A 17,141-nucleotide genomic window follows, 5' to 3' on the forward strand; every position below is an offset into this window, starting at 1 on the left:
GCATTTCTCTAATAATTAGTGATGTTGAGCATATTTTCATGTGCCTCTTGTCCATCTGTATGTCTTCCTTGGTGAAATGACTATTTAGGTCTTCTGCCCATTTTTTAACTGGATTGTTTCTTTTTTTGATATTAAGCTCCATGAGCTGTTTGTATATTTTGGAGATTAATACTTTGTCTGTTGTTTTTTTTGCAAATATTTTCTCCCATTTTGAGGGTTGTCTTTTTATCTTCTTTATGGTTTCCTTTGCTGTGCAAAAGCTTTTAAGTTTAATTAAGTCCCATTTTTTAATTTTTACTTCCGTTACTCTAGGAGGTGGATCAAAAAATATCTTGGTGTGGTTTATAACAAAGACTGTTTTGCCTATGTTTCCTCTAAGAGTTTTATAGTTTCTGGTCTTACATTTAAGTCTTTAATCCAGTTGGAGTTTATTTTTGTGTATGGTGTTAGGTAGTGTTCTAATTTCATTCTTTTACATGTAACTGTTCAGTTTTCCCAGCACCACTTATTGAAGGGTGTCTCCTTTCTCCATTGTATGTTCTTGCCTTCCTTGTCGTAAATTAGGTGCCCATATGTGCGTGGGTTTACCTCTGCGCATTGTATCCTGCACCACTGATCTATATTTCTGTTTTTGTGCCAATACCATACTGTCTTGATTACTGTAGCTTTGTGCTATAGTTTGAAGTCACGGAACCTGATTCCTCCAACTCCGTGTTTCTTTCTCAAGATTAATTTGACTATTTACGATCTTTTGTGTTTCCCTATGAATTGTAAAATTTTCTCTTCTAATTCTGTGAAGAATGTCATTGGTAGTTTGATAGGGATTGAATTGAATCCGTAGATTGCTTTGAGTAGTATAGTCATTTTCACAATACTGATTCTTCCAATCCAACAACATGGTATATTTCTCCATCTGTTTCAAGAACATGGTATATTTCTCAATCTCTTTATGTCATCTTTTATTTCTTTCATCAGTGTCTTATAGTTTTCTGAGTACAAGTCTTTTGCCTCCTTAGGCAGATTTATTCCTAGGTATTTTATTCTTTTTGTTGCAATGGTAAATGGGAGTGTTTCCTTAATTTATCTTTCTGATTTTTCATTGTTGGTGTATAAGAATGCTAGAGATTTCTGTGCATTAATTTTGTATTCTGCAACCTTACCAAATTCACTGATTACTTCTAGTAGTTTTCTGGTGGCATCTTTACGATATTGTATGTATAGTATCATGTCATGGGCAAATAGTGACAGTTTTACTTCTTTTCTGATTTGGATTAATTTCATTTCTTTTTCTTCTCTGATTGCTGTGACTAGGACTTCCCAAACTATGTTGGATAACAGTAGTAAGAGTGAACATCCTTGCTTTGTTCCTGATCTTAGAGGAAATGCTTTCACTTTTTCACCACTGAGTATGATGCTAACTGTGGGTTTGTCATATATGGCCTTTATTATGTTGAGTTAGGTTCCCTCTATGCACACTTTCTTGAGAGTTTTTATCATAAATAGGTGTTAAATTTTTTCAAAATCTTTTTCTGCATCTATTGAGAATCATATGGTTTTTATTCCTTAACTTGTTAATGTGGTGTACCACATTGATTGATTTGCATACATTGAAGAATACTTGCATCCCTGGGATAAATCCCACTTGATCATAGTCTATGACCCTTTTAATGTGCTGTTGGATTTTTTTTCCTAGTATTTTGTTCAGGATTTTTGCATCTATGTTCATCACTGATATTGGTCTATAATTTTCTTTTTTGTGATATGTTTTTCTGGTTTGGGTATCATGGTGATGGTGGCTTCATAGAATGTATTTGGGCGTGTTTCTCCCTCTGCAATTTTTCGGAATAGTTTGAGAAGGATCAGTGTTAGCTCTTCTCTAAGTATTTGACAGAAGTGGCCTGTGAATCCATCTGGTCCTGGACTTTGGTTTGTTGGAAGATTTTTAACAGTTTCAATTTCATTACTTGTGATAGGTCTGTTTATAATTCCTAATTCTTCCTGGTTCAGTCTTGGAAAATTGTACCTTTCCAAATATTTGTCCATTTCTTCATGATTGTCCATTTTATTGGCATATAGTTGTTTCCAGTAGTGTCATATAATCCTTTGTACTTCTGCAGTGTCAGTTGTGGTTTCTCTTTTTTCATTTCCAATTTTATTGATGTGCATCCTCTCTCTTTGTTTCTTGATGAGGCTAAGGGTTTCTCAATTTTGTTTATCTTCTCAAAGAACCATCTTGTCATTTTATTGATCTTTGATATTGTTTTTTCATTTCTATTTAATTTATTTCTGACCTGATCTTTATGATTTCTTTCCTTCTCTTGACTTTGGGTTTTCTTTGTTCTTCTTTCTTTGGTTTGTTGGAAGATTTTTAACAGTTTCAATTTCATTACTTGTGATAGGTCTGTTTATAATTCCTAATTCTTCCTGGTTCAGTCTTGGAAAATTGTACCTTTCCAAATATTTGTCCATTTCTTCATGATTGTCCATTTTATTGGCATATAGTTGTTTCCAGTAGTGTCATATAATCCTTTGTACTTCTGCAGTGTCAGTTGTGGTTTCTCTTTTTTCATTTCCAATTTTATTGATGTGCATCCTCTCTCTTTGTTTCTTGATGAGGCTAAGGGTTTCTCAACTTTGTTTATCTTCTCAAAGAACCATCTTGTCATTTTATTGATCTTTGATATTGTTTTTTCATTTCTATTTAATTTATTTCTGACCTGATCTTTATGATTTCTTTCCTTCTCTTGACTTTGGGTTTTCTTTGTTCTTCTTTCTCTAGTTGTTTTAAGTTAGGGTTAGATTGTTTATTTGAGATTTTTCTTGGTTCTTGAGATGATATTGAAGTGCTATAAATTTCCCTCTTAGAACTGCTTTTGCTGTGTCCTTTATGTTTTGGGTCTTCGTGTTTCCGTTATTTTTTTCTATGTATATTTTTATTTACTCTTTGATTTCTTCAGTTATCTCTTGGTTATTTAGTAGCACACTATTTAGCCTCCATGTATTTGTGTGTTTTTACAGTTTTTTTCCTGTAATTGATTTGCAATCTCATAGCGTTGTGGTCAGAAAAGATGCTTGATATGATTTCAATTTCCTTAAACTTCTGAAGGCTTGATTTGTGACCCAAGATGCAGTCTATCCTGCAGAATGTTCCATGTGCACTTGAGAAGAAAGCGTATTCTGCCACTTTTGGGTGGAATGTTCTACAAATATCAATTAGATCTATCTGGTCTATTGTGTCATGTAAAGCTTGTGTTTCCTTTTTTATTTTCTATTTGGATGATCTGTCCATTGTTGTAAGTCCAGTGTTAAAGTCCACTACTATTATTGTGTTTTGTCATTTTCTCCTTTCATGGTTGTTAGCATTTGCCTTATGTATTGAGGTGCTCCTATGTTGGGTACATAAACATTTGTAATTGTTATATCTTCTTCTTGGATTGATCCTTTAAACATCAGGTAAATGCTGATGATGCCCAGATATACATGCCCATCCTTGCTTTCCTTGCTGAGCTCCAGATTTATGTGACCAACTGCCTTTAAGATATGAATGTCTAAGTTTCCCGTTCAGTATGACCATAAAGAACTCTTCATTATCACACTGTCTTCATTTTCCTCTCCCACTTGACACTATCTTCCTTATCTTACTGAATCACACCATTATACATCCAGTTGCTTAGATGTTATCCTTGATGTTTTTCCCTTGTCCTTGCCGCATATCTGATCAGTCAGCAACTCCTATCCACTTCCACCAGCTTTTTAGTGTGACATTTCAATCCCACAAGAACACTAAAAGAATAATAAAATAAACACTTATATACTCTTCATTTAGATTCATCAACTGTTAACAATTTCTTTTATCTTTCTTCCCCACTCTCAACTCTTGCCTTCTATGAACCATTTAAAACTTAGTTGTAGACATCTTGAAGCTTCACCTATATATACTTTAGTATTTATCTCCTAAAAACAAGGGTATTCTCCCACAGAACTATAATGCCATTATACAAACAAAAAATTAACACTTATACAATATTATTTAACAACAGTCCATATCTGAATTCCCCCAATTATTCCCATAATATCCTTTGTAGAATTTTTTTCCTTGTCCAGACTCAGACATTGCATTTATTTGTGGTGCTTCTTTAGTTTCCTTTAATATAAAACAATACCTGTAGACTTTTCTTGTCTTTCATAACATTAACATTTTTCAAGAGCCCAGGTAGTTGCTTTGAAAAATAATTTTCAATTTGGATTAGTATGATTTTTTTCATTGTATTTAGATATGTCTTCTCAGTTATACCTCCAGGATATATCTTATTTAATTTTGGTCCATTAATTTTTGTCTTCATCTTTACTATCCTAGCACAAGTCACAGTTATTTCTGATCTGCACTAATATGAAAACTTTCCTACTATTTCTTTTCTTACTCCACTCTACCTTTTTTACCAATAGCAGAGAGACTGATTATTTAACAATGTCAATTGGATCATATCATCCCTTATACTTAAAACTTATCAGTAGCTTCTGCTCCTCTTTTAGAAAAATATCCAATTTTTTTTAACATTTTCTCACTACCTCCAGGGCCTCATTGCCATTCAAAATTATACCATTTCTTACTTGCTTTGGGATATTTTCATGAACTGTATGTCCTTTTTGGAATGTTCTTTCTCATTTTTTACCTATCTCCTGCTCATCATTCATATCTCATTTTAAATATATCCTTAGAGAAAACTTTCATAGCCATTTGTTGTAAAATACATATGTCCTATGATTCTCTTTCACATCCTGTTCCTTATCTTGATACCCTTATTGTAGCTTGTAAGTTTATATTTATTTGTGTAATTATTTATTTAATGTTTATTTCATGAGGGCAGTGTGTGTGTTTTATTCTCTACTGTATTCCCATGGTTAGCCATTGCCTAGCACATAGTTCTGAACTTAGTAAATATTTGTGAAATAAAGGAAACATTTTGGTGGGAAATGTTGTGGACACTCAAACTGCTTTTAATCACACATTTACAGTTATACATATCACTAGATTTGTCCATGAGGTAGAAGTGTTTGAAGAATCCTGTTCACAAGTCTAGACTTTTCTACTGCACACTCTCATATTTTTTTAAAATTAAGTCAGTACCCCAGTTACCATCTGAAACCCGAAGGCCTGTCTAGGTTATGTTTACATCTCTTTTTTCAAACCATTCCCTGTGACTTGCAGACCTCCAAGGGCAATGTTTCTCAAACTTAAATAATATGTGGCCACACTTTAATGAAAAAAAAAATACTGTAACACTATAGTTGACTTAAATTATTTTTATTATGATGGTATTTAAGTATGTACAAACATGAAACTATACACATATTCTTTATGCTTATAGTCCTAAAACTATAAACCAAAATATATTTCTAAATTAAATAAAACCTGCTCAACTAGTAAAATTCAAAATAACAACGTTATTTTTGGTTACAAATAATTTACCATTTGCAAGATGAATATATTACTGACTATTGTGGAGCATGTTACTTTGAATGTTCATCCCTGTGTCTCTGTGAGATTCCATTTTCCCACTACATTTTTCTATTCCAGTTACTGCAGAACTATTACTTGCATAGCCATCTATGATGCTATTTAGTGTTTCCTTGGTGATAATACATCACTTACATATTCATTTCACTGCCATTCTAATATTACTCCACTATAATTAAAATAGTGGAATATATAGTTAAAGTAACATGTGTAACACAGATTTCAAAATTGACGGCAGTACTCACGTGTGAGGTGGTCAACCAGATGATCCAGAATGTGATTTTGTTAATTTATATTATTGGAATAAAAATACACAAAGATGAAATTATTATAGACAACTTGCTGCCACCTGAGATTATCTTCATGGATCCCTAGAGGGTCCTGAGCACCTCAGAGAAATAGAATATGTAAGGTTCAGAGATTCTACCATCCAGATGTAACATTTTAATAGCAAAATTGATATTTTTGAAAAGAGATTGCTTTTACCATCAAACAGATCAGCCTTGATGATGGGTTGATCATTTGGGCCTTAGGTATAATAATTACAACAATGACTACTACCAATTTAGTGGTCATCAGAGCAGGTCAAGATAGCAGAGGAGTAAGAAGTTGAGCTCACCTATACCCCACAGATACAACAAAAATACATCTACATGTGGAACGACTCTCACAGAACATCTACTGAACTCTGGCAAAAGACCTCAGACTTCCAAAAGGGCAAGAAAATATCCACATAACTTGGTGGGACAAAAAAAAAGAGAGAGAGAGAAAGGAATAGAGATGGGACCTGCACTCCTGGGAGAGAGCTGTAAAACAGGAAAGGTTTCTGCACACGGGGAAGTCCCCTCACTGGTGGGGAGATCAGGCAGGACAGAGTGGGAGCTTCAGAGACTTGGAGGAGAGCGCAGCAAAAGGTTTGCATAGAGCAAAGCAGAGAGAGACCTGCACAGATGATCGGTGCTGACTGGCACTCACCAGCCTGAGATGCTCATCCATGTGGCAGACAGGGGCTAGGTGCTGAGACTCGGGCTTAGGAGACCAGACCTTGGAGAGAGGACTGGGGTTGGCTGCATAAAGACAGCCTGAGGAGGCTAGGGTGTGGTGCACAACAACAGAGGGAGTCCAGGAAGAAGCCTGGGCCCACAAGAGGGGCAAGGCACCATTGTTCGAGGGCACATGAGGAAAGAGGCAGGTCCACCATAGGAGCTTCTTTCATGGCAGGGCACTGCCTACATGAGCTAGAGGGGTGGGCATGCGCCGACTCTGGCTTCTCGGAATCCAAAGGTGGGAGTCGAATACTGCTGCCACCCAGGGCCCCATGGGGAGGGGGAGAGGTTGCAGCCCCCACCTTCCCAGGATTGTGCACAGCCTCCTAACACCAAGGGTCCAATGACCCGGCACCAACTACTGTTCCCACTTGCCTGGGGGTGTGAGCAACCCATGACTGCTTCCAAGGGTCCCATGACCTGGCGCTAACCACTGCCAATGCTCTCCTGGGAGCATGGACGTGGGCCGTGCACCTGCACAACCCCTATCAAGCAGATAAGGGCTAGCACATGCTGAAGAAAGAGATGGCAAACATCCAAACCAAAACCAGCCCTCACTCCAAAAAACCATTAAACACACACAAGCTTTGCAGAGATGCTCCCACATATAAATAGCCCTCCAAGACTACAGTAGATATTTCTTTCTCCTAAACTCACAGAGTAAGAGATATATAAGTAAAATGAAGAAGCAGAGGAATGACTCTCAGTTAAAAGACCAAGAGAATTCCCCTGAAGGAACAAACAATGAAACAGATCACTTCAGTCTAACTGACACCAAGTTCAAAAATTAGGTAATGGGGCTTCCCTGGTGGTGCAGTGGTTGAGAGTCCGCCTGCCAATGCAGGGGACACAGGTTCATGCCCCGGTCCGGGAGGATCCCACGTGCTGTGGAGCGGCTGGGCCCATGAGCCATGGCCGCTGAGCCTGCGTGTCCGGAGCCTGTGCTCCGCAAAGGGAGAGGTCACAACAGTGAGAGGCCTGCGTACAGCAAAAAAAAAAAAAAAAAAAAAAAAAGGTAATGAAAATACTGAAGGATTTAGAAAGGTTATTGACAAATATGCAAATTACTGTAAAAAGGAACTAGAAACTATAAGGAGGAGGCAAGAAAAATTTAAGTTCATTTGCTGTGATGAAAGTTGAGCTCAAGGCAATGAATACCAGAATGAATAATGCAGAAGAAAGAATAAGTGACCTGGTGAGTGGAGTCATGAAGAGGGCTTGCTGGCTGGTGATTTGAATCAGGCAAAATGGCCCACGGACCTCCCTGGCAAGAGAAGGGTCACTGGCTGCTCTCTGCAGCTGTATGGAGGATTGTGGTCAGCCAATATCTGAGTGTTGGTTGCTGCACCCAAAAGCACTGCCAGTCACAGCAGACTCCAGCTGTAAACATCTGGAACACCTTACAGGAATAATTCTAAAATACATTAAAATTAAAAATTAAACTAATTCAGGACCTTCAAGTACGTGGAGAGATCAACTTCTTCCCCAAAAATACATCAAAAATACATCTACATGTGGAACAACTCCTACAGAAAACCTACTGAACGCTGGCAGAAGACCTCAGACTTCCCAAAAGGCAAGACACTCCCCACGTACCTGGCCATGTGGCTGACAGGGTATTGGTGCTCCGTCCAGGTGTCATGCCTGAACCTCTAAGGTGGGGGAGCTGAGTTCAGGACATTAGAACACCAGAGACCTCCCAGCCCCACATAATATCAAATGGCAAAAGCTCTCCCAGAGATGTCCATCTCAACACTAAGACTGAGTTCCACTCAACGACCAGCAAGCTACAGTGCTGGACACCTCATACAAAACAATTAGCAAGAGAGGAACACAACATCACCCATTAGCAGAGAAGCTGCATAAAATAATAATAAGTTAACAAACACCCCAAAACACACCACCGGATGTGGCCCTGCCCACTAGAAAGACAAGATCCAACTTCATCCACCAGAACACAGGCACCAGTCCCCTTCACCAGGAAGCCTACACAACCCAATAAACCAACATTACCCATTGGGGGAACACACCAAAAACAATGGGAACTACGAACCTGCAGCCTGCAAAAAAGAGAAACCAAGCACAGTAAGATAAGCAAAATAAGAAGACAGAGAAATACACAGCAGAGGAAGGAGCAAGGTAAAATGAAACCAGACCAAACAAATGAAGAGGAAATAGGCAGTCTACCTGAAAAAGAATTCACAATAATGATAGTAAAGATGATCCAAAATCTTGGAAATAGAAAGGAGAAAATACAAGAAACGTTTAACAAGGAGAACTAAACAGCAAACAAACAATGATGAACAACACAAAAAATGAAATTAAAAATTCTCCAAAAGGAATCAATAGCAGAATAACTGGGGGAGAAGAATTTATAACTGACTTGGAAGATAAAAACGTGGAAATAAGTAACACAGAGCAGAAAAAAGAATAAAAGAATGAAAAGAATTGAGGACACTGTCAGAGACCTCTGGGAAATCATTAAATGCAACAACATTCAAATTATAGGGGTCCCAGAACAAAAAGAGAAACAGAGAAGGACACAGAAAATATTTGAAAAGATTACAGTTGAAAACTTCCTTAACATGGAAAAGGAAAGAGTCAAGTGCAGGAAGTGCAGAGAATCCCATACAGGATAACTCCAAGGGGAAACATGCCAAGACACATATTAATCAAACTATAAAAAAAAAAATTCACAATTTGTATGGGAACACAAAGGACCCCAAATAGCCAAAGAAATCTTGAGAAAGAAAAATGGAGGTGAAGAAATCAGGCTCCCAGACTTCAGACTATACTACAATGCTACAATAATCAAGACAGTGTGGTACTGGCACAAAAATAGAAATATAGATCAATGGAACAGGATAGACAGACCAAAGATAAGCCCACGCACATATGGTCACCTTATCTTTGATGAAGGAGGCAACAATATACAATGGAAAAAAAGACAGCTTCTTCAATAAGTGGTGTTGGGAAAACTGGACAGCTACATGTAAAAGAATGAAATTAGAACACTCACCGCAGCGTCAGGTTTCTCTCAGTGTTACTCTTTCAGGCCACGGGACCTCGGCCACGACCCTCGGGAGCTCTGCTCACAGGCAGGCTACTGCGCCCCACGGCTCGGGCTCTTCTCTGGAGGTCAAAGCCACAGCCCAGGCGCCACCTGCCAGGACAGAGCCGTGGGGCCCGCATGCCCCTCCAGCTTCTGATCCGCTCTCTCCTGACGAGGTGCCCTCAGTACTCTGACCACAGCACAGCTTTGCTTCCTTTGTCCACGCTGACGACGTGGGAGCCGGCAGGTGACCAGGCCACGGCGTTGATCGCTGAGCTTCAAAGGGAGAGGGTGGAACACGGGTGAGACATCCGTGGGCCGAGCGCCGGGCTCCCTCACCATCAGGGCGTCAGGCTTGTCCCAGTGTGCCCGTTTTACTCGCCGGTGCGGCTCCCACGCACAGACAGGCACTTAGAGAGCGAAAGAACTTGGAGGAACCCTGCCTTGATTCTAGAAGGTAGTTCGGAATGAAAGGAGTCAGGCCTTATGAAGTCTACCCTAAGGGAGTAGCTGAGTTAAGAAAAGAGCCTCTGACGAGCACCTCAGGGCGACTGGCTGAGAAGCGGGGAAGCACCACACAGGAGGGCGGTGAGGGGCGGTCCCGGAGGGCCCTGGGCCTGGGTTCTAAGAGCAGCTGGGCCTGGGGGACACAACAAAGCCGAGAGGAAAAGGGGCCTGGATGAAAGTAAAAAGCACGTGAAAATCGGTGTTTACAAGCAGCCGATTTCCTGAGGAAAGGGGTTTAGAAGGGGGAGAAGGGGAGCCAGAGAGGGAGGAGCGGTGAAGGGGCAGGAGGAAGACAGGAGGTACCACATGACGAGAGACAGAACGTGGGGCTCTAACCTTTCTCCAGTGGCCATACCCTAACTGCTCTAGCTGGAACGGTCTGTAATATAAATAAGCAGGACGCTGCTGTCTGCTGCCCGGGGAGAAGGGCCCCAGCTTCCCTCCACTAACCTGGCTCACAGTAGAGCACGTGAGTGGACACTGCCCTCATGGGGTCGACTCGGGTCCATGCCCGAAGAGACATGACCCCTGGGATGAAGTCACAGGCCTGCTCACTACCTCAGAGGGGCTGACATCTTACCTGTGATGCTTTGAAAGGACCTTCTCCACTTTCCCAGAGAGCACGCTCCAGATGTAGAGAGAGCCCTCGGCCGAGCCTGCTGCCACGTAACTGCCGTCAGGGCTGCAGGACACATAAGACAAGAAACGCCGTCTACCACCCACCCCCAGCTCAGCGTCTTCCCGGACCCCTCCCCAGGAAGTCATGTTTACTCTTCACTTACGAGTCAAACACGTGACCATTCCCGTGTACCCAGAAACCAGAAGATGCTCTTCACAACCGCTTTGGCCAAAGCCGCTTCACCCTATCGTCTGGCCTCACCAGCTAATGAAAAATGGTGCCGCTGCATTACTTCCCGGGGCCACAAGTCCCTAACCATCTCTCAGACTCAAACATAGTACAAAGGGAGGTCAAAGTCACCCCCCACATGGTGAAGGGTTTCTTTCAGTTGATGGACTGCCTCGTTATATGGTTCAGCGAAAGCAGAAAAGGAAGGAAGCATCGACTGTAGAGAAGCTTCTCCACGATACTGGCACTGACCATAGCAATGTATTTGGGAGAAGAGCCATGTGTGGAAACCACCCCCTCTCCAGAGAGCCTATTCTGCTCTGTTCCAGGGGACACCACCCTTCCCAAAAAGCTCTCAAAGAGTTCTTATGTAAATGAGTAAAGAGAGGTGAACCTGATATACCCAGAACAAACCAACTAGCCATTATTAGTTTTTGAATTGGGACACATTTTCATTCAATCACAGAAGGGACACTTTAGAAAGGAAGGAAACAGTGACAGTGACCTCTAGGACTGAACGTGCAGCTTCGTTCCTGGACACCTGCGCACGTGGAGACACCGTACAGATGTAGCTCGTTTCCCCAGGGGGAAGATGCCTCTGCTCTAACCTTTGAGGTGAACCACGTTGCGGGCGCGGGGTGGGACAGGAGGTGCATCACCACTAACCTGAACACAACTCTCGTCCAGTCGGAGCCGCACTTGAAGCCCGGCGCGCTGAAACAGACGACAGGGCACCGTTACCCCCAGAGTCCATGCAAACTTGGGATGTGAGGGCAAGTCAGGCTTCTGGCCTTCTCACAACCCTCAGAAAAATCAGCAAGACTCAAATGAAACCCAACCAGAGTGTCCGCAGTTACCTGAATGTCTGTCTGACAGCATTTATTCGTAGGTCAATAATTTTTAGCAGGTCATCTCGGGAGCAGCTGAGGAGTTCAGTTCTTTCTGGGTTTAAGTCCAGGGCAGTAATCTTTCCCAAGAGCTCCATCTCTCGGACAATACTCTCTGATCTACGAAAAAGATGGAAAGTCTGAGAAAACCTAACACAGAAAGGTCAGAACTTCCCCATTTCAACCAGGATGGCATGCCACGGAGAAAAGGAGGAAGGAGAAAAGGCAGCTGAACTAGAATGCAATACTCTTCAAGGACGGTGAAAGCACTCCCAACCACACACAAATAATCTCAGCCCTGGCTCTTATTATTTTCCCATCAATAGATTCTATCAGTAGTTGTACTAGAACTCTAAAACTGGTAAGGATTAATTTCCTTGCCTGTTTCTGAAATGATACAGTAATTGCCAATCAGAGCTTCTGATCAGCATGAACTAAGCAGGGCTACTATTTAATTAGTATTACTTCAGTTTTATCATTTCAACTTATCCAAAGGGACATAAACCGCTTTAGCAGGTCTGGGCTGCCTTATATGGACAAACGTGTGGACTCTCCAGGCTTCCTGTCATACAAAGTAAAGCTCGGGGACCCTCCAAGTAACTCATCCTGGTGCCTCCAGATGTGGAACTGGGGCACCCTGGCAACCCCTTCTCCTTCCTTTTCTTCTCCCAGTTCTCCTCTGGGCCGTGGTCCACACCCAGGTCTGTGCTCAGCAATCCTGGGCTGGGCCCTGTTGGTGATACAGCCAAAGAGGTACAGACCCTTCTGGAGTCATTCATTCCGTCGTAAACTTTCGATGAAATGATTTCCTACCTCAAACCATAACCAAGTAGGAGAGTTTATCTGACGGTTGCCGCTCCACCTCCCTGGGACTTGGGGTCTTCATCTGTCAAATTAGGGGGGAGACCAGGAGGAGCCTTCTAACATCCAGCTTAGCTCTAAAATTCCTTACTCCCGGTGCAAATTTCTGCCAACCAGTACACCTGAAACTAATCACCACTTCCCTACCTCCTACTCAGCTGTCCTCGTCCTCACAGGACTCCTGTCCCTCTGCCCGCCCCCCCCACCCCTTGGCCCAGCAACAGGACTCCAGCTTTCTCCCCCTTCTGCCTCCTTGGGCAGCTCCCTAAGTACTGCCCTCCCGTTGCTTCACACGTGGGCTCTCACTAATGCACTCTCATGTCTTCAAAGTCCTCCTGTGAGGACGTCTCATTTTTTCTCCCAACCAACCTCTCAAAACTTGTTTTTCCAAATGTCTATTAGAAACCTCAAATTTATGTCCTTTTCTGAACATGTTCACTGCATCCTCTTCCTAAATCTGTCATTTATTCTGCATCTTGCTTCTCTCCTTCCTCACCCTCCACATCCAACTTGTAACAAACCCCGTCCAAATCCCCCCTCACATCTCCCTCCACTGCCTTGAGTTCAGATCCTCAATGCTTTACTGATTTCCCGCTCCCCAGTACACCCTTTAAAACTGCCACCAAGGTAATCTACCACACTCTCATGAAGCAATCCTTCCCTAAACACCCAACGGCTTATGAGATCAAGTCATCTACCAATGGTGTCCAAAGCCTGCAGCTATCTGAACCCAACCCACCCTATTAGTCTCCTCTGCCCTCGCCTGACTTGCCCTGCCAGACTGCCCTGTTCTGGCCTGGAATGTCCCTCAGTGGCTCTTCTGCAACGTGAAATCTACTCACTTCTCAAGACTCATCCTGACAGACGGTCTCTAACATCCTTGGACAAGGGCTCCTGGCCCTACTTCAACACACCCTGTAGACTTGTGTGTCTGTCTTCTCGATTACACTTGAAACCACCTAACAACCTAGTTGTTCATCTGTTTGTAAGTACACAGGGCATATGCTCAGAGGTGACTGCTGAATGTGACCGTCTACTTCAGGGTAAAGAATATCAAACTGGGAAGATAATGTGGACTGGAGCTCATTTCTGCCATTTCCAGGGATTTTAAAAACACAACCCACACACAAGACACCATCACAGTTCTGCCACATACAGACCCTCCCATCTGCCTCCCCACCAAGCTCCTGGGTGTTTTACCGGATGTCCCAGAAACGAATTTTCTTGTCAAAATGTCCACTCATCACACACTGCTCTGTGCAGACAATATCATTGCAGCTGGATCCCGCAAATACCGTCTTTATGCCTGAAAGAAAACCGAACGTGAATAATCAAGCAGAGGCCCCTCTGCGGCTGTGCACATAACATTGCTGCACTCTCACCCTAAGTAATCAGAACTACTTATTTAAATGAAGCTTCAAACTTGAAAAACAGCCACTACATCAGCGCCACTCAACATGAGACTGGACTTCCAAAGTTTATCATACTAAATGCAGGCTTTAATGTGGAAACAAACACCTCTGAGGTTAATATCTAATCGTTCATAGACACAGAGAGACTGAATTTCCTCACAGACTTTGCTGCGTAGATCCCAGAGTTTGAGGGTCCGGTCGTGACTTCCAGAAACAATACGCGCATTGTCCAGCAGGAACTTGGCAGACAGCACTTTGCCGCTGTGTCCCGTGAGTGTATGCTAAGGGAGAGAACACAACCAGGGTAAACCTCCAGGGCACCACACTGGAAGAGTCAGCGGCAAACTGCCAGGGAGCCAGCTTCTCCAAACACCCTGAGATCTGGTCAGGAACACTCAAAGACAAAAGGATGAGCAGCTCAGGGAAACACCCAGAAAGCCTATCTTTGGGTATTGCCTGGGGTGAGGTATCAAGAGGAAGAGGATAAACCTCCCACCACCAATAAAACAAAAAAAAAAAAAAAAAAAAAAAAAGGTAATGAAAATACTGAAGGATTTAGAAAGGTTATTGACAAATATGCAAATTACTGTAAAAAGGAACTAGAAACTATAAGGAGGAGGCAAGAAAAATTTAAGTTCATTTGCTGTGATGAAAGTTGAGCTCAAGGCAATGAATACCAGAATGAATAATGCAGAAGAAAGAATAAGTGACCTGGTGAGTGGAGTCATGAAGAGGGCTTGCTGGCTGGTGATTTGAATCAGGCAAAATGGCCCACGGACCTCCCTGGCAAGAGAAGGGTCACTGGCTGCTCTCTGCAGCTGTATGGAGGATTGTGGTCAGCCAATATCTGAGTGTTGGTTGCTGCACCCAAAAGCACTGCCAGTCACAGCAGACTCCAGCTGTAAACATCTGGAACACCTTACAGGAATAATTCTAAAATACATTAAAATTAAAAATTAAACTAATTCAGGACCTTCAAGTACGTGGAGAGATCAACTTCTTCCCCAAAAATACATCAAAAATACATCTACATGTGGAACAACTCCTACAGAAAACCTACTGAACGCTGGCAGAAGACCTCAGACTTCCCAAAAGGCAAGACACTCCCCACGTACCTGGCCATGTGGCTGACAGGGTATTGGTGCTCCGTCCAGGTGTCATGCCTGAACCTCTAAGGTGGGGGAGCTGAGTTCAGGACATTAGAACACCAGAGACCTCCCAGCCCCACATAATATCAAATGGCAAAAGCTCTCCCAGAGATGTCCATCTCAACACTAAGACTGAGTTCCACTCAACGACCAGCAAGCTACAGTGCTGGACACCTCATACAAAACAATTAGCAAGAGAGGAACACAACATCACCCATTAGCAGAGAAGCTGCATAAAATAATAATAAGTTAACAAACACCCCAAAACACACCACCGGATGTGGCCCTGCCCACTAGAAAGACAAGATCCAACTTCATCCACCAGAACACAGGCACCAGTCCCCTTCACCAGGAAGCCTACACAACCCAATAAACCAACATTACCCATTGGGGGAACACACCAAAAACAATGGGAACTACGAACCTGCAGCCTGCAAAAAAGAGAAACCAAGCACAGTAAGATAAGCAAAATAAGAAGACAGAGAAATACACAGCAGAGGAAGGAGCAAGGTAAAATGAAACCAGACCAAACAAATGAAGAGGAAATAGGCAGTCTACCTGAAAAAGAATTCACAATAATGATAGTAAAGATGATCCAAAATCTTGGAAATAGAAAGGAGAAAATACAAGAAACGTTTAACAAGGAGAACTAAACAGCAAACAAACAATGATGAACAACACAAAAAATGAAATTAAAAATTCTCCAAAAGGAATCAATAGCAGAATAACTGGGGGAGAAGAATTTATAACTGACTTGGAAGATAAAAACGTGGAAATAAGTAACACAGAGCAGAAAAAAGAATAAAAGAATGAAAAGAATTGAGGACACTGTCAGAGACCTCTGGGAAATCATTAAATGCAACAACATTCAAATTATAGGGGTCCCAGAACAAAAAGAGAAACAGAGAAGGACACAGAAAATATTTGAAAAGATTACAGTTGAAAACTTCCTTAACATGGAAAAGGAAAGAGTCAAGTGCAGGAAGTGCAGAGAATCCCATACAGGATAACTCCAAGGGGAAACATGCCAAGACACATATTAATCAAACTATAAAAAAAAAAATTCACAATTTGTATGGGAACACAAAGGACCCCAAATAGCCAAAGAAATCTTGAGAAAGAAAAATGGAGGTGAAGAAATCAGGCTCCCAGACTTCAGACTATACTACAATGCTACAATAATCAAGACAGTGTGGTACTGGCACAAAAATAGAAATATAGATCAATGGAACAGGATAGACAGACCAAAGATAAGCCCACGCACATATGGTCACCTTATCTTTGATGAAGGAGGCAACAATATACAATGGAAAAAAAGACAGCTTCTTCAATAAGTGGTGTTGGGAAAACTGGACAGCTACATGTAAAAGAATGAAATTAGAACACTCCCTAACACCGTACAAAAACATCAACTCAAAATGCATAGAAGTCCTAAATATAAGGCCAGACAATATAAAACTCTTAGAGGAAAACATAAGCAGAACACTCTATGACATAAATCACAGCAAGATCCTTTTTGACCCACCTCCTAGAAAAATGGAAATAAAAACAAAAATTTAAAAATGGGACCTAATGACAATTAAAAGCTTGTGCACAACAAAGGAAAGCATAAACAAGACAAAAAGACAACCGTCAGAATGGAAGAAAATAATTGCAAATGAAGAAACTGACAAAGGATTAAACTCCAAAATTTACAAGCAGCTCATGAAGCTCAATATCAAAAAAAAAACAAAAAACAATCCAACAATGGGTAGAAGACCCAAATAGACATTTCTTCAAAGAAGGTTTACACATTGAGAACAAACACATGAAAGGATGTTCAAAAGCACTAATCATTAGAGAAATAAAAATCAAAATTACACT

The 17,141-nt window shown here is 41.6% G+C and overlaps 1 protein-coding gene across 2 annotated transcripts; it reads right to left on the reverse strand.

Annotated features, from left to right (window-relative positions):
- Positions 1 to 9,589: 9,589 nt before the first annotated feature.
- On the reverse strand, positions 9,590 to 14,551 carry LOC112062593 (autophagy-related protein 16-1-like). Of its 2 annotated transcripts, XM_028482407.2 has the most exons (6): positions 14,291 to 14,551; positions 13,919 to 14,024; positions 11,828 to 11,977; positions 11,637 to 11,684; positions 10,704 to 10,805; positions 9,590 to 9,892 (listed from the first exon to the last, which is right to left on the reverse strand). In XM_028482407.2, the coding sequence occupies exons 2-6, from the start codon at positions 13,960 to 13,962 to the stop codon at positions 9,799 to 9,801; spliced, it is 438 nt and encodes a 145-aa protein (XP_028338208.1). In that variant the 5' UTR covers positions 13,963 to 14,024; positions 14,291 to 14,551; the 3' UTR covers positions 9,590 to 9,798. The 2 variants fall into 2 exon arrangements, with proteins under 2 accessions (XP_028338208.1, XP_028338209.1); XM_028482408.2 differs by lacking the exon at positions 14,291 to 14,551 and having other exon boundaries at positions 13,919 to 14,275.
- Between the last annotated feature and the right edge of the window lie 2,590 nt (positions 14,552 to 17,141).

This window comes from Physeter macrocephalus, chromosome 21 (assembly GCF_002837175.3).
Source record: "Physeter macrocephalus isolate SW-GA chromosome 21, ASM283717v5, whole genome shotgun sequence".
NCBI classification, from domain to species: Eukaryota; Metazoa; Chordata; class Mammalia; order Artiodactyla; family Physeteridae; genus Physeter; species Physeter macrocephalus.

Excerpts from the sequence above, each read along its gene's own strand:
- LOC112062593 (XM_028482407.2), bottom strand. The coding sequence starts at position 13,962 with ATGAGTGGACATTTTGACAAGAAAATTCGTTTCTGGGACATCCG. Across the intron at positions 11,978-13,918 it reads ATTCGTTTCTGGGACATCCG|ATCAGAGAGTATTGTCCGAG; the intron begins GTAAAACACCCA and ends TCTTTTTCGTAG. Across the intron at positions 9,893-10,703 it reads GTCCTTTCAAAGCATCACAG|CTCAGCGATCAACGCCGTGG; the intron begins GTAAGATGTCAG and ends CTCCCTTTGAAG.